General features: G+C 40.8%; 1 protein-coding gene and 1 long non-coding RNA gene across 8 annotated transcripts in view; one reads left to right on the top strand and one right to left on the bottom strand.

Moving 5' to 3' along the window:
* Positions 1 to 18,420, top strand: part of LOC131831737 (uncharacterized) — a 130,216-nt gene that overhangs the window by 24,274 nt on the left and 87,522 nt on the right. The window lies entirely within an intron of this gene.
* On the bottom strand, positions 13,020 to 15,544 carry HSPB3 (heat shock protein family B (small) member 3). The gene has a single exon (XM_059173968.1). The coding sequence runs from the start codon at positions 15,099 to 15,101 to the stop codon at positions 14,649 to 14,651; it is 453 nt and encodes a 150-aa protein (XP_059029951.1). The 5' UTR covers positions 15,102 to 15,544; the 3' UTR covers positions 13,020 to 14,648.

The raw sequence follows: 18,420 nt of genomic DNA, 5'->3' as shown, positions 1-18,420 counted from the left end.
AATCTAGAAATGTCTTAGACCAGTATCAGATTTTTAATTCCCCTTTTGCTCTGGAATCTTGGAGCAGCTGTCTTCCCCAAATGAGCCTACTAATGTAGATTTATTTTTTGTTTTTATGGGTTGTTGTGGGTTTTTTTAACATTTATTTATTTATATGAGAGAGAGAGAGCCAGTACGAGCAGGAGGGGCAAAGGGAGAGAATCTCCAACAGACTCCTCATTCAGTGCTGGAGCCATATGTGGGGCTTCATCCCAAAACCCTGAGATCAGGGGCGCCTGGGTGGCTCAGTGGGTTAGGTCTCTGTCTTCAGCTTGGGTCATGATGTCAGGGTCTTGGGATTGGGCCTCACATCAGGCTCTCTGCTCAGCAGGGAGCCTGCTTCCCCCTCTCTCTCTGCCTGCCTCTCTGTGCCTACTTGTTGATCTCTCTCTCTGTCAAATAAATAAATAAAATCTTAAAAACAAAAACAAAACAAAACCAACCTGAGATCATGACCTGGGCAGAAATCAAGAGTCGGACACTTAACCAACTAAGCCACCCAGGTGCCCCAAAGATTTGTTTTTTAAATTACTCCTTATTCCAATGATAAATAAGCTAGTTAATTCCATTAACTGAAAGCTTCCAAAAGATAGCTACAGCATGTGAGGATATTTACATGTCTCTAGGAGCACAGCCTGTGTGTAGAGCAGATCTATCACAGTATATTGGTGGAGGAAGTCGACCCAGGCATGTGCAGGAGACAGACCCAAATATAGTCTGTTTTGTTTCCTGGCTTTCCAAGGTCTCAGGCCTCTCTCTGGGGCCTGTAATGTATTATTCCTTATTCATGGCAACAGCAGTTGTGCTTGACAGAAGCAAGATCCAAGTCACAGCAGATCAGGTGACTCAAAGTGTCAGTATGTGTGTCAGAATTTCCCATGATGTTGCGGGCAAGCTGTCCCTGGAGCCATGGTTATCTGAAGCCCTGGAGGATCTACTTTGTTGTTGGCAGGAGGCTTCAGTGTCTCACAACTGGGCTGCTCCATAAAGTTGCTCATGACATGGCAATAAGTTCTGTGTCAAAACACCCTTTTCCAGGGCACCTAGGTTGTTCAGTGGGTTAAGCCTCTGCCCTTGGCTCAGGTCATGATCTCAGGGTCCTGGGATCGAGCCCCACATCAGGCTCTCTGCTCAGCAGGAGCCTGCTTCCCCCTCTCTCTCTGCCTGCCTCTCTGTCTACTTGTGATCTCTCTCTCTGTCAAATAAATAATAAAATCTTAAAAAATAATACCCTTTTCCATAGAAAGTGGACTCCCTTAATGTTTTAGCCCAATGTTATAACCTTTCAGTCACAGTTATTAGAATAGTTATTGACAGTCACTAAAACACTGACTTCCTATCATTACGATTCAGTGATTCTATTTCAAACCTCTGTTTTAATATCCAGTTAATGGCTCTCTTCTCTCCCACCTCCAGTCCCAACCCCTGCAACAGCATGGGGATGTGGTAGTGTGGCCTGGTTCACCCACACCTATCCGTGTCTTTCCATCACATATGTTGCTGGTGATGGCTGGGGAGGAAGGATAAAGAAAGGAGAACTACCCTAGTGGGACACAGTGCATTGTCCTTGTGATCAGGGTGGACAGATGGAGACCTACAATGTCATCTGACAAGTAATTTGTTCCCAAGCAGCAATTCAAGATGCTAGGGGGTCCTTATGAGACAGCTTCATTCTGAATTTCAGGCCCAGCTCCAGCCTGGTATCCTATTCCTCTGATATGTATTCCTCTGTCCTATTCCTCTTCACCCAGTGCTGTGCTTTCCCAGATAAAACCAAAGTCTAAATGTGATCTATTCACCACAGCCAAACTCCTAGGTCTTCAGGTTTATGTAGGCTCCATCTTCCAAATCTCTCAGACTTTAAGTAGGCGTAGTCTTGCCCTTGCTGCACCCGGTAGTCTCCCTCTGTGCCATCTCTTCCAACGTACTTTTCCTCTACCCTGGCACTGGGGCTGGACAGAGAGCTTAGCACCTCATAACTGTCCCGATAGGGACTAGCAGACCCACAAACCTGTGGGCAGTCCTCTTGATAACTCCCTACGTTGACACTGAGGAAGAGAGGCAACCCAGCCCCACCCCTACCCTTCTTGGGGGGATAAATAGTTCTACATGAGTAGTGTACTTCTACAAAAGGCAACAGCCTTCTTCCTCTCAACCTCATCTTCTGTTAGTGAAGTGGTGAAGTGATGGTGCTGGTTCTGCTTCCTGGTTTCTCTTAGCAGGCCCTGTTGAAGGATGGAGGCCCCAACAGCCACCATCCTAGGAATTTGGAATGTGGGGTTTTTAGCCCCTATGATCTCCAGTTCTGAGCTTTAGGTTGGTGTTAGTCACCAATACTCAGCAGCTGTCACCCATGTTTAACATTAACCATCTTTCCCCAACCGCACTCTGATCCTTCACTGCCCATCTGGGTGGTGATGCCTCTCTGGAGTGTGATCAACTTTCCTGGGATGAGGGACCCGATTCGGTATAAAACTATGATACTCCTTGGCAAAACAGAAAGTTTGGTCACCCTACCTCCCAATTTCCATGATTCCAAGCCGAACCTGTAAGTAATTCAGTTCCTTCCCTATCTTCATTTCTTCTGCCCTGTTCGCTAATTATGTTGTTCTACATCTAACAGCCCTTGTATCTGTGCCCCCTTTTCTGATTCGGCAACTATCTCAACTTCTGCTAGTCATTCTGAACCTTGGTTTCTCATTGGAAGCACCAAGACAATTTAGAAACTTCTGATACCTGGATTCCATCTTAAGAGATGATTTAAACGGTCTGGGTTTGGCCATGGAAAATTACAAGGTGATTAGCCTGTGCATTATCCCACCTCAACTACTACTACGGACCTCAGTGATCTTCTCAGCTCCACAGTGTCCTCCTCTCATCCATCCTTGACACTATAGCCAGAGTTATCTTGCAAAAACACAAAGCAGATCTTGTCATGGCCCTGGTTAAAACTCCCCTGTGGGGATTGGGTCTGCACTGCCTTCTGGTAAAGCTCAAACTCCTTAGTTTCATCCACCATGATCTATGGCAATACCACCCTTTGCTCATTTAAAAACTGCTTACTGAGCACCTACTTTAAAATATCTGGGAACCACCACAGAGAGAATAGAGATAGAACTAGGACAAGCATGGTGTATGCCACGCTGGTGAGCAGTGAGGAAGGAATGAAGAATACAACTTATTAAAAACTTATCTTTCTATACATAGTTATTTCTTTTCTTTTAGAACGTCTGTCCTGGAAGGAGCAATGTACCTCTTTCCCTGGAGTTATATTTAAAACATAGCACTGGAATAACGTTTGAAGAAAATAATAGCAGGAATAGAGCAGTTAAAAATAATTATTTGCATGAAAGTAGTTCTCCCTTGTCCCTCAAAGAGGGTGTTATCATCTGCTGGAAAATTACCAGGTCAGCCTATATTTAGTCTAGCTCCTTGGGATATCTATAATTTTGTTAAGTTAACAAACATTAATGAAGTGTCTAAATGATAGAGTTCCATTTAAAATTCTACACAGTGCTGTCCTGTTTTCAGTGTCTTATTTTCATGTGCTGTTTTGGCTCAAGCACTGTGGGGTGGTCAGCATCCTGGGTTCCAGAGCACTAAAGGCTGAGAGGCACTAAGCATAGGTTGAGAACCATTTCCAAATTTGCCCCATCATAAACATGTCAGGGGACAACAACCAATTACAGATTCAAGTTTTCCCCCAGCCTCCACCTGATTCAGAATCTGTATCAGAGGAACGTGGAAATCTAAATATTTAAATAAAAGTCCCAGGTGATTCTTAAAAACAGACAAATTTAGAAAATAAGGGACTAGGCTCTGGATCCCTTTTCCTTCATTATCGATGTGACCCCAGTGGCTTTTAGTCAACCAGAATTTGGGTACTGTCAGAGGTCACTGAGGAGCCCTGACCTGGGTCTCTGCAATGCCAGTGAATAAGGACAAAAGAAATCTATGTCAATAGATGGGATTGACAAGTAAGAGAGATAAGGAAATATGCTCAGTCTACCATCTTACTAGAAATGTTCCAGATGGGAATATTGTGTCCAAAAGCTTGTGTGCCTTAAATAACTTTTTATTCATTATACTAAAAAGATTATTCTACAATTCCTTTCTTATCGTGACAAAGCTTTTTATCTTGCTATAGGTGCCCTTTTTGAACAACATAGGCTCTTGCATACTAATTCACAGAGCAATGTGAAGTTTTCTAAGACTTGGCTTCAATGAGGAAAAAAAATACTTGTAGAATTTTAGAAATAACCAAGTAGACCTTAGAATTGGAAAGTGATATTGATTCACTGATGAAGCTTTTTATTTTTTTAATTGTACGTTTTAGTTTCTTTATAAAAGGTAATGTCAGGATGTGTTTAATTAATGTATGTAGAAAACGTGTCCATGGGAATGTTCTCAAAGACACTTGTAATACATAAAATAATGGCTCTTATTTACTGATACAAGGCATTGTGTAAGTACCTGACATTTTATAGGGTGACCAACCATCCCCGTCTGCTCGGAACGTCCCAATCTTAACATTCAGAGTTCTTTATCTGAAGGACTCCTCTGCCCTGGGCAAACCAGGTGTTGGTCACCTACATTTTCATCTCACTTGCTCTTCAAAACAACCCTATGTGATAGAGACTATAATTATCCCCATTTTACAAATGGGGAAACTGAGGTATAAGGGTGTTATGCAAACTGACCCTAATCACCAGACTAGAAAGTTGCAGAGTTGCTACTCAAACCACTGTTTTGCTCCATTTGTAGCAAAGTCTCTCAAAGTCTACTTTGCTAATTACTCTGTGTTTTGCAAGGAAACTACAACCCTTAGAGGTTCAGTTATTTCTTCCTTATCCAGGGGATAAAGTTTATTTATGGACTTAGCAACAAAATAGCCTATTTAGAATTTCCTGGCAAATTAAAAATCAGTTTCACAAGAAATTAATTGTATCACGTTCAACAGCAGCAGAGAATTAAAGCCACATCGAGTTCTCTAACACTATGAATGTTGCTTGGAAAACTGGGTTTGGGGAGACAAAACAAGAGCACGGGGAAATTCCACCCTCTGGAAGGGCAGTGTTTCAGGAGAATGGTATGTGCCTGACAGCTGCTTTGAGGAGCACAGCAACCCCAGGGTAGCATTTCACAGAGGAAAGTGATGGTGGCTGTGTCATCTAGTCAAGTCCACCGGGGAGGGGAAGAAAGGTGATATGCTTTCAGGCCTGCCATTCAGCCAAGACAGCTAGCTCATTTGGTTTTCCTCACTAATAAACTCTCTGAGCTTACGTGAACTTCTGGGCTGCAACTACAGTTCAAATTGAAAAATAATTTGCACTGCACTGAAATTTAGATTTTTGGAAAGTCATTTGTGCTTATTGCATTGTATAGAATCATAACGTCTTGAGACTGTTGATCCTGAAGGTTCTGATTTCTTTGGAATAACTAGAGATGGTATATGTTCATCAAATGAGTAAAACACTTGCTTTCTGCCAGTATCATAAGATCCTATGTAGGTGCAGCTAGGACTTTATTTCCAGACACTATGATGATCGTTTACTAAACGTTACATTTATAGAATTTTTATCCTATTTCTTTCCTAATTATGAAATAATTTGTCTTCTGTATTTCCTCAGTGAAATATAAAGACTCTAAAATTCCAATTATATAGTCACTTCTGATATTTTTGATTACCCTTTCATTCTCCCTTCTCTGCATATAATAAATTATGGCATATCCACATTATGGAGTGCAACACTGCCATTAAAATCATGTCCTAAACAATGCATGTTTACACAGAAATATGCCCACTGAAATTAAAAGTGGGAAATCTGTACAACTTTTGTAACTTGCCTTCCCTCCTTAATTTTACTAAGCATTTTTCCACTCCATTTAATATTTTCTAGAAGATGGTATTTACTGGTAGTATAAGATTTTATAATACGGATAGACTTTAGTTTGCTTAACAAATGTCTTATATTTTCAATACTTCAGATTAAAGAATGCACAAATTTTTGTGCAAAGTTTTTATTGTCTCAGAGCAGATTCTTTAATTCTTGCTCTTCCACATCAAAAATTACATCAAGAGACTTAAAACTACCAACAGAAAGATTGTGCTAAATTTATGCTACAGACCAGCACCCATTAGTTTAGTTTAGTTTTGTTTTGTTTTTTCCATACTCAACAACACAGAAAATCATGCTTTTTGGTCTCAAACACAAACTAGACAAAATCCAAAAAGTTGCAAATTTTTTTTAATTCATGAAAGTTTCCTTTTGTTTTCCTGGGTTTTTTTTTTGTTGTTGTTGTCTTCTTCTTTGTTTGTTTAAAAGGGGTCTTTCTCATGCCAAAAGAAGAATACATTTGTGGATACATCATTCAGAGTCCCAGAGGGAAACAAAAGGCATGCTTAGCTTGGATTTTTAAAGATTTAAAAAAATGTATGATAAAGTATAAATAAAATGATGTACAGAGATGTGGGCAGAGCTGAGGAAACAACAAAAGTGCTGAGGCATTATGGTATCATGATTATTATGATTTCCGATAAGAAATACATATCTGATCCTCATCCCGGTTTCTGGCACAGATCTCCAAAGACCCTTGGAGTTCTCAAAATGTCAGCTGCTTCAGAGGTGCCTTTGTTATGTTAATGTGACTTTGGAAAGCCCCTAAGTAACCTAAGGATGGGGGCTTGTTGCCAGGAGAGCCAACCGTCTGATTAGAGGTTTGGAACTTTCAGTCCCACCCAGGAACCTTTAAAGAGGGGAGAGCGGCTGGAGATTGAGTTCAGTCACCCATGCCCAGTGATTTAATGAAGCATGCCTATGTAATGAAGCCTCATAAAAACCGAAAAGGATGTGGTTCAGAGAGTGTCTGGGTTGGTGAACACCTGGAGTCTTGGGGAGAGTGGTGCACCTGGAGAGGTCATGGAAGCCCCACACCCTTTCCCCATATCTTGCCCTTTGCATCTCTTCCATTTGGCTCTTCTGAGTTATATCCTTTCATAATAAACTGCTCATCAACTACATAGAATAGTTTCTCCAAGTTCTATGAGCCCCTCTAGCCAATGAACTGAACCCACAGAGGGGATCTTTGTAACCTCCAACCTGTAGCCCATTGGTCAGAAGTACAGGTGACAACCTGGGTTTCTGAAGTGGGAGGAGGGCAGTCTTGTAGGACTGAACCCTTGACCTTTGGGATCTGATGTTCTCTCTGGGTAGAGGGTGTTAGAATTGAGTTGAATTGTAGGACACTCAGTTGGTGTCAGTGTTGCGTGGTGGTACTAGAAAAAATACCCTACACATTAAAATTGATGCAAATTGTAGGCACCCAGAGACCAGGAACAGTGGGAAGCCATTACCTCGCTGAGCCTGAAGGAATAGGAAAGGGGAAATAGAACTACTTTCCCAGTGCGGGAGAGCCTGGGGGAGGGTATGCCTCACCACCACTGTGTGTCAGAGCAGCCCCTGCCAGCACCTGGAACCAAAGCAGCACGAGTCAGAGAAAACTACCCCCATCCCTTTTTCATTCTATAAGCTGCTCTCCTGCCGGTGCCTACCATTGGATGAATCCAACCGGAAACCAGAGAGCAGGGCTGAGGTGAAATAATCGTTCATCCACAATTTTATACTCTCCTAAATATTATCCAAGAATGAAGCAGTGTAAAAACTGAGAATTTTCCACTTACAGACCCTTACAAAAATAATAAGGTGCCTTAGGAAGAGACAGAAACCCAGAAGGAAAACTGTGGAAAATAAGAAAAAAGAGGAGCACACAAATGCATAAAAAAAAATTTTAGTTGTGAGATTTTAGCAATCAATAATTAAAGGTAAAACTAAAATTAACAATGGCAGCAAGATGGGGAGGAGGATTCAATGGGTAGTAAAGACACAAACATTCTCCAAATGCTCAAAAGAATAGAAATGTTAAAGAATTTTAAGTGTCCACATTTTTATTCTTTTATTAGTTTCCTTCAAACATGTATATTAACCTACACATTTTCTAACAATGTTTAAATTTTAACACATTAAGGATCAAGAGAAAAAAACAAGGAGGCAAGCTTAGAAAACTTGATCATCCAAAGACAGAAAAGGGAAAAAAGCAAAGGGAAACCATGATAAATAAAGACACATAGTAAGAAACACATCCAAATATTTCATGCAATAAGTAATGGGGTTAAATTTATCTATTAAAAGTCAGATTATCAGACTGTATTTTTTAAATCAAGCTACATGCAACTGCTTCTAAGAAACAAACTTAAGACAAAGCTATACTGAATATATAAGAAAAAAATGTGTCAAAGCATAAAACAAAAAACTGATATTATTGGACAAAATAACAATGCAAGAAGCATTACATGGAGATAGAGTCTACATAATAATACATAATAATATAATATAAGACATAATTCAACTGAAATAAATTATAAATATATAATCACATAACAACATAACCTGGAAATCTAAAAGGAAAAATATGGAAGAGAATTTTTTTTTTAATTTTCAATTGTCCTTTCATACTGAAATTTGTTTTGTTTTTTTTTTTTTAAGATTTTATTTATTTATTTGACAGAGAGATCGCAAGTAGGCAGAGAGGCAGGCAAAGAGAAAGGGGGAAGCAGGCTCCCTTCTGAGCAGAAAGCCCGATGCAGGGCTTGATCCCAGGACCCTGGGATCGTGACCTAAGCCAAAGACAGAGACTTTAACCCACTGAGCCACCCGGGTACCCCAATACTGAAAGGTTTTTAAATGCCAATTTGAATATTTTTAGTAGCCATAAACAAAAAAACAGAAGAATATTTGAACTGACAAAATAACAAAATTAATTATATATATGCATATATATACATATACTGCAAAAGAAAGTGTACATGTAAATTATTTTCACATATACATGGAATATTTTTTAAAAATAACTATATAACAGGTCATGAAGAAAATCTCAACAAATTACAAAGAATGGGATCATATAGCCCATTTTATTGTACTACGATAAATTTTCATTTTATTTGTCCCTGAAGTAGATTAAGACATTAAGATACAGTATTTTATATTACATATATACATGCATGCTCTTGTGTGTTAAACAATGCTGAGGAAATGTAGAAGAAAACATTTACTTAGAATCATTTACTTTTCAGATTAAAAATACTGTCTCATATCTTGAGGAGGACATCTAATCAACTCAATTGTTAAGACAGAGAGTTATTTTTAAAATATAATATGTAAGTTTTAATTAGCATACCAAACCAACATTTTTATTCTTTCCAACTAATTATTTGAGAATCTCTGAAGAGCAGTCGTGGCTAGTGAAAAAGAGATTTGTTAAGCTTGAGGAAATGATATGAGGTGTTTTTTTTCCCCCGGAGGTTGTATGCCATTTGTGTTTTTTAAAATCTCTTTTTTAATATGTGCTAAGGACCACTGACAGCAATTTTCAGACAATCACAAGTGGGTGAGAAGTAAGGCAAGACCACATTCAGGGTCCCAGTGCGGTTCGGACTGAAGGAGGTCAGTGGAACTAAAGTCTTCAACTGGAAAGACATTCAAGTTTGAAGCTGATGGCTAAGTAATAATACTTGAGGCACCTTTGTTGCAGAAAGGTGATTTTATTAAAGCACGGGGACAGTACCCGTAGGCAGAAAGAGCTAATACTAGAGTTGTGAGGAGTGGCCCATTACATACTTTCAAGCTGGGAGGGGGTTAGGGAATAATATAAATCTCAAGGGAATTTTGGAAGCAAGGTTTCCAGGACCTTGAGGGGGCTAGCTATTTTGGGGAAAAGGTCATTTATTACTGTCTAATAAAACCTTAGTCATGAAGCCCTTCAGATGTATATCGGTGGGTCATATGCTTGGAGAATGATTGCTGATGTGTATCTTGGGGAGTAGAGATAAAGGAAGTTTCCAAAGGAATTTTTATATGTCAAAGTAGACTTTGGGATTCTGGAGGGTCAGGCTAAGATTGCCTTTTGCCCTTAGCAAAGTATTAACATTGAGGCAGCTAAGTTCCTAGAGGAATGTCACTCTGCCTGTTTCAAGGACTTGTCAATGGGCTATAAGTAGTAAGGAAATTTAATAATTTTTCTTCTGCCTTTGTTTCCCACATCATAATGACTTCTGGGCTTCCAGGATAAAAATTAGGCAACTTAAAACAAAAACAGGGACGCCTGGGTGGTTAAACGTTAAACCTCAACCGGTTAAACGTCAGCCTTCAGCTCAGGTCATGATCCCAGGGTCCAGGGATCGAGTCCCACATCAGACTCCCTGCTCAGCCGAGAGTCGGCTTCTCCCTCTGCCTGCTGCTCTCTTTGCTTGTGCTCGCTCTCTCTCTCTCTCTCTGACAAATGAGTAAATAAAATACTTAAACAAAAACAAAAAGAAATCTTTGATCCACAATCTACAGGAAAAGAAAAATCCTGGAGAAGTTTAAGAGAACTGACTTTGCACTTAAGCCAATAAAAAATTAGATAAAAATATAAGATGATATTAGAATCCATAAAATTTGAAGGCAGTCTGGAATACATATGCAGTTGATGCTGCAGGACTGTGTGATTTGCCTGGCTCCCCCCTCCCTCAGCTCTGGATTTGGGGTTGTGGTGGATACAAACCCTGTGTGCCTTTCCATCTGCCTTCTTCTTCCTGAGGGTCTCCCCTGCCTTGCAGCCCAGGCTGCTGCCACCAGAGCCGTTGCCAAGTCTCCTAAGGTGGCTGGAAGCCACGTTGAAACCCTGAGCCTGTGTTTCTCACTCTGAGTGACCCCTAACCATGCTGTCAGCATGTCTCCTAACCATGTCAGCATGACCCCTAACCATGCTGTCAGCATGTCTCCTTTTGCTGTCAGCCTGGATGAAACGTCACACCGTGGGGTATGACATCTGGTTTTCTGAGCAGCCATGAAGTGTTTGGGTGATACACCCCAGAAGTGCAGGAGAGTCTGTTCCCTGTGAGCTAAACCTTGACTAAGGGGAAACAGGAAATAGTAGGGACCATGCAAGCAAGTTCCCTCTTTTTTTTTTCTTCCCTGTGGATTGCTTTAAGATTTTATTTCTTCCCAAAGATCTTCTGGAGAAGTTCCAGGTGCTAAGCCAACATCCTTGCCAAGAGCCTGCTTGAGTCTCTTCATAGCTCATCGTCCCGTGGTGGTCAGCATAGTAACACATCACCTCACTTCGCTTCCCGTTTTTTTCTCGCCTCTTTCCCCCTATTTCCTCACTTTTACTGTTCTGCGCTTGTACTTCCCAAATAAAGTGTTAGCACTTCAATCCATGTTTCAGGCTGTATTTTAAGTTTGTCCAAAAGAGCTGTAACAACAGTACTCACTTCACAGAAGTGCTGGATATTTTCCCCTCAGTCCACAGGAGTCACTCTCCACTTTCTTTCCACCCTGCGCCCTGCTCTGGGAGGCTGTGGAACCAAATCAACAGGGTGTCCACGCCCTCCAGCTACCACTTATGTCCCACCAGTGGGGCATCCTGGTAGGAGATTAGAAGGATAAATATTTATTTTCCTGACACCAGGGAGAGGTTATCTGGGGCTGTTTGTATCATCAAAAGAAAGTCACAGCTGGTGGTCTCCTCCATCTGACAATCTTGATTCCTGAGACCCTCTTCCTCCTCTCATCTCTTTGGACCCAGGGAACAGAACAGCTGCACACTGCTACGCTCAGGTTATACACTGTCCCCTACAGCTCTTCTTCACCCTGCCCACTCCTGTGAAATCGATCTCTTTACAAATAAATTATTCAAATTTGAATTATTCTAATTTTGACATTGCTGTTTCCTATTAGGACCAGTACTGAAAAGGAATGGTTAAATTATAATATGTTTTATATGGGTTGGAATAGTGCATAGCCATTACAAATCAACTTCTGTTTGGTATAAAAGCAAGAGATACAGTTTAAACACATACACATACACACACACACACACACACACACTTAAGAAGATAAGCAGTCAGAGTTCTGGAGGAAAACAGAATTCCATCACCTGAAAGGGGATCTAAGGAAGGGACCATTGAGGGGAAAGCAGACCAAGTAAGAGGAATCGATAGAGAATGATGAAGACCAGGGACAAGAAAGGGCAGAAAACACAATCGTGCCAACTGCTGATGGGATAAAAGGAAGAAACAGCATTAGGATACCCAAGCCCAGTCCAAGCAGGAGGCCTGGAGAAATAGTCACTTCTCCAGAGGTGTAGTCAAGGAGAGACACAGGCCTGCCAGTACCTCATCCCAGCAGGTTGACAGAAGGAAATGCCCTGAACTTTGTCCTCTCCTGCCCACGAATCCTCTCTCCAGTCTCTGGCCTCCGGTCAGCACTTCCATTGTCTGAAGCCCGCTGCTGGAAACTAGAGTGATGGCAGCTCGTGGGGGTCAGCCTGCTTGGGCTCAGAATGGGACTGGCAAGGACGAGGGATGGGTTTGGGTTGGCACCACGTGAGTAACCCGAATGATTGGGGCATCAAACTCCATGCAAATATAATCCTAACTTTGTGAAAAGTGATATATGTATTTATGCATAGGGGAAGATGGAACTAGAGATTTGAAGTAGCAACCTCATAGTAATAAGAGAATTTTTAAAAATTTGTTATAGCGTTTTATATATTTTCCAAATCAAAATGGTTATGTAATACTTTTAAATATACCTTAAGAAAAAATAATGCTAATTGGATGAGGTGGTTATTTTAGTGTTCCTTCTTAAAGGAGACGTTTCTATTGGTTGCTCCTCATGGTAAGAATTTTACTTCTTGGGGCACCTGGTTGGCTTAGTCAGTTGAGCCTGTGCAGTTGAGCATCTCCCTTCTGCTCTGGTCATGATCTCGGGGTCCTGGGATCAGCCCCACGTCAGGCTCCTGGCTCAATGGGGAGTCTGCTGTCCCTCTGCCTCCCCACCCACTTCATGCGTGCGGCACTCTCTCTCTCGTTCTCTCTCTCTCAAATAGATAAATAAAATCTTTAAAAATAATAATAATAATTTTATTTCCTGAATTTTCCCAGAAGTAGGATCTTCTCTAGAGTAGGGATAAGGCCAAATGAGAGGGATGTTTTTATTGATTGGTTTACTCTCAAAGCACTACTTTGTTTCCCTACCAACCTGCCAATCATTGAGAAAGAATAATCTAAAGTGGGACAAATGGCATCCCAGGTCTAATTGTATTAGATGGAGTCCCATTAATTATGATCATCTTTGTAATGTAGCAAAGCTGGTCTGTGATATTTACTTTGTCAAACAAAATTTCTTATGCTGCACAAACCTCAGTGAATAAGCATTAACATTCAGTTTCAAAATCTTTGCAATTTAATTATATTGTAAACATCTCTCCAATTGTGTTTGCTTTCAAAACACTTTTTAGAACTGTTTGGTGTCTTTTTCTCTTCCTTCGTGTCTCTTACATTGTCACTCAAACAACAAAGCGCTGTGGAGGAGGACAGGGGTGTCGTCAGTGGCCTGCATCCATCCTGGCTCTTTGCACACCCAGTCCCTTCTATTCCCAGCACTGTGCATAGGCTCGCTGGCCGCACACATGGGGTACAGGGTAAAAGTGGCCATTTCCTCCTGAGAAATTTTTAGCATGTACAGAATGAGATAGCAAATCTTTGGAATGTCACAGACCAGCTGTTGATGGCAATATTCCTAAAGCAAATCCTTAACCTCCATCAGTGTCTCAGCACTTCTCAGCCCCTGTGCAAGCTCTGGCCTGGGAAACTCTACTACCTGCCAGGCTATTTAAAGCTAAGGATTATGCAGAGACAGCAGATGCAGTATATTTTGCCGTCTTCTAAAATCTAAAATTCTAAGTAGCATCAAAGATTGTAGAGTAAAACTCTTTGAATTCAGTAATTATACTTTCTAAAGTGGTTTCCTAAACTTAATACAAAATTATAAGAATATGAGTCAACATATAAGTTTGTAACATTGCATAAATATCCACAGAACATATGCTGTTGTTAAAAATACATCAATCCAGCACTCAGTTTGACTTTTTAAAAATGAGGTACATATTTAGAACTTTTTTTTTTTTAAATAAAATTTACATCTGAAAATTCCAGCATTACATTTAAGGCAGTAACAGCTGTAATGAATCATAAATACATTTCAGGCCCAATTCCTAAGTGCTGTATTTCAACTTTCAGACTCTATATTTACAGATTCCACTTCAATTAAAATTCATTGAAAAGCTTGTCAAAAAAAAGAAAAAGAAAGAAAAGCTTGTCAAGTGAAGGGAATCACAACTTTTTTTTAGCAATATAAAAAGTTTTCATAAAATGGATAAGAAATTTATATGGCTCTTTTGCCATCAAGTATTACAAATGCAGTTTCTGGGACATTTTTTGGAGTAATGAAGAAATAATTCTGAATCTTCACTAGAATCCACATTGTCTCCTAAACTGTCAGTGTTTCAGGTGTTAGATTAGCATCCCTTTGATCTATAGAAACATTTAACAATTTTCCTCTCTGAGTAAGAATAACAAACACAATCTCAACATACCAGGAACTATGTTTCTATTTTCAATCTTATAAAAATCATTTCAAATATGGTTAATACAAACAACCCCTTGGTACCATTGGCTGAACTATAATGTTCCTTCTGCCGTATGAACAGGAATTGATAAGATTTCACTGAGTTCCAGCTGGCTCCTTTACTTCCACCACCAGAATTCCATCGTGACAGAGGACGGCCGACAAATCTTTGGTTTCGATGCCATCTGGCAGTTTATACTGTCGGGTGAAACTTCTTGAGATAAAACCATGCTCATCCATTCTGGTTCCATGCTGAGCCTTGATCAGCAGCCAGCCTTCGAAGGTCTGAATGATGATATCTTCGGGGAGGAACTGGACCACGTCCAGCAGGATCTGGAAGCGGGATTTGCCTTCTTGGGCCGGCATCTTGGCCTCTGAGTCCACCGGAGGAAGCTGGGCCTCCCTGGCTTTTCTCAGGTCCACAGTAGTTGGCCCCGGCAGTGCATACAAAGCGTGGTCCAGCCTGCAGTCTTCCAAGCCTCGAGCTTCAAACTCCTCCTGGTAGCGCACTGGCGTCTCAATGAGGTGCCTCAGGATGATTTTTGCCATGGTTGGAGGCAAAACCGGTATTGAACAGCTTCCCTTCAGTCTGTGTTCGGTCAGAGGCGAGCCCTTCCAGTTGCCTACTGACTAGGTTACCAGTTGTAACCCTGCGCAGACGTGACTACTTCATTAGGCCTGAATCATACCACCACACACCCACTCTTGTCTTTTCACACACGCTGACAATGAACAGCTATTTATAGGGCATGGTTCGAAGTTACATTTAGCACACAGCCCGCTCAAGCTGCCCAGGCAAGGATAGTCCTTACATTCTCAGTTATCCTTGGCAAGTGTGTCTGCTTTGCCTGTCTCAAGAGAAAAAAAGACTCAGAATCAGAAACAGCATTTAAAAAAACAAATCTCTGGGTGTGTGTCTGTCCTTGAGCTATAGTGATCTAAGGGACTGTGGCTTCTTAGAAAAGTCCAAAGATGTGCACTTATCTTATAATATGAGCTAAGATTGCATTCATCCTTGTCCCCAAGTGCAAAGCTGGGAGGGATGAATGTAGCTATAATTGACTAGGAGTTAAGACACACACACACAGATACTCAAATCTCCGACATGTGACCAACTCTCACCCCTCTGTTCTATGCATTTTATTTTCTTTCATCTTTTCATCATGTGTCCTTAAGGGACATCTGAGCCAAGTCTTCTGGGCTTATTATAACTGATTTATCAAAAATGAGATCACATGACTAAGTTAGATAATGGTGTCAAACCTCAGATGGGAGTGGGCAGGGGCATAGAGTGGGGAACTTAGCAATGGAAATAAAGGCACAGGGGAGAGTAAAATGTTAAAGCATTGAACTATTTGATAGTAAAGCGCAGAAAACTAAGGGTTGATCTAGTAGCTCTGCTATTAAAAGGCAAATAAATGACATGCAGTTTCTTAATTATCATACCCTTTATATTCAACTTACATTAAAAAACAAATGAGGCAACTCTGTCCATTGTTGGAGAAGGATTTCCAAAACATGCTTAATAAAAAGAAAAGTCCAGAACAGCATATAATATGCTACTATTTATGCTTTTTTAGTAAGTAGGTATTTGCTTATATAAATAGAACCTCTCTGGAAGATATGTGGCTGAACACCACGGAACACCGGCTGCCTCCTGTGATGATATCAGTACTTGGGAGGCAGGGGCTGGAGGGACACTGACTTTTTACTGTAAAGCATGTTTGTGCTTTTTATTCCTACAGCGTGTGTAAAGTACAAATGCACAAGAAGTTTTAAAATGTAAAAAACTTCCACTCCACGGAGATTTGTATTTTCTAGAATGGGTGGGGTCAGGAATACCTTTCTTTAAAATCATATATCCATTTTCTTAGAATGATAGAAAAATGTCTAAAAAAGTAAGTGTCAGAAAACAGAAGGGAACGACATCCCTTGGGTCCTTTTTATTACTCTAAAAACCTCTACAGACATCTTGGTATGTACTTAAAGAACATGCTTTAATAATGCTGTTTACACTCAGCTTTTTTGACCTGCACTTTACAAGTTGGTGGCCCTAGAGAGGAACATGTACTCTTTTTTTTTTCTTAAAGACTTTTTTATTTATTTGAGAGAGAGAGAGAGAAAAACGAACAAGCAGGGGGAGGGGCAGAAGGGGGAGACTTGCTGCTGAACAGGGAGCCTGTGGTGCTCCCTCCCGGGACCCCTGGATCATGACCTGAGCTGAAGACAGACAGACACTCAACCAAATGAGCCACTCAGGCACTGGAACATGTACTCTTTTAGATATTTTAATGTCCTCTGACTCATAAAATATTGAGAGCTGTTTTCATCAGTGCTATTCTGAGAGGTAAGTCAAGAATAGAGCACACTGCCTGTGGCAGGAAATAGGTAAGATATTAAGGATTTGGCTTTAAAATACTTGAAACAGCCAAGGCAAAATTGAGCAGGTACAGAGGTTTTTCATATAACCCCCACCCCATATAGGCATAGCATCCCCCATTGCCGGTACCCCGACCAAAGTGTTACATTTGTTGCAATTAATGACTCTGCATTGACATGATGACCCACAGTGTCCATTAGGGTTTGGTGGTGTGCATTGTGTGGATTTGGAAAAATGTATAAGGGCATGTACTCACTATTGTAGTATCATACAGAGTAGCTTCACCACCATAATCTTCTGTGCTCTACCTGTTCATCCCTCCCTCCTCTGACCATGCTCTAAAAATTGCTATAAGAAATGAAGCCTAGGGTGCATGGGTGGCTCAGTGGAATAAGCCTCTGCTTGATCTCAGGGTCCTGGGTTCAAGTCCCACATCAGGCTCTCTGCTCATCAGGGAGCCTGCTTCCTCCTCTCTCTCTCTCTTTCTTTGCCTGTCTCTCTGCCTACTTGTGCTCTCTCTCTGTCAAATAAATAAATAAAATCTTTTTAATTTTTTTTAATTAAAAAAGAAAAGAAAGCCTATTTAAAGAACTTAAACTGAAAACCTAAAAACTAAAACTGCTCTAAAAAATAAACTTAGGGGGTGCCTGGGTGCCTCAGTGGATTGAGCCGCTGCCTTCGGCTCAGGTCATGATCTCAAGGTCCTGGGATCGAGTCCCACATCGGGCTCTCTGCTCAGCAGGGAGCCTGCTTCCCTCTCTCTCTCTCTCTCTGCCTGCCTCTCTACCTACTTGTGATCTCTCTCTGTCAAATAAATAAATAAAATCTTTGAAAAAATAAATAAATAAAACTTTTTAAAAACCTGCAAAGATATTATTCGGGTGGGCAGAGAAAAACGTATCTAGTAATCTTGCAGTTTATCGCCTCCAGGAACCTTGAAAATAGGCAAGGAGGACCAGGTGTGAGAGGTGTTTCCACGTGGGATTGTGTGTATGACTTGCTGCGGTTAGAATCGAGCATCAGCATTTCTGATGCAACACGCAAGACGTCTCTCGTTTTCCCAAAACTGCCCTTTGATCCTGCCCACCCCGGAACTGCCCTGCATCTCATCAACTACCTCAACCCTTTCTCCCTTTGGAGAATCTACCAGGCTTCCAAACTGGTCTTTCTGCCCCACTTCTTGCCCTACTGTCCTTCCTCCCTGGGTTGTTTATGTTTTTGTTTTCCCCATAAACCCAGTATAATACTTCAAATGCATTTTCTCTTCCTTGTGATTTTCCTAATAACATTTTCTTTTCTTTTCTCTCTAGTTTACCTTATTATAAGAATACAATATAATACATATAACATGTAAAATGTGTGTTCATCAGCTGTTCATGTTATGGATAAAACTTCCAGTCAATAGAGGGCTATTCGTAGTTAAGTTTTAGGAGAGTCAAAAGTTATACTTGGATGTTTGACCATGTAGGGTGTGGGTACCCCTAAGCT

The sequence above is a fragment of the Mustela lutreola genome, chromosome 5 (assembly GCF_030435805.1).
Source record: "Mustela lutreola isolate mMusLut2 chromosome 5, mMusLut2.pri, whole genome shotgun sequence".
NCBI lineage: Eukaryota > Metazoa > Chordata > Mammalia > Carnivora > Mustelidae > Mustela > Mustela lutreola.
Note: the sequence above shows the minus strand (reverse complement) of the source record. Positions and strands in the feature narration are given on the sequence as shown.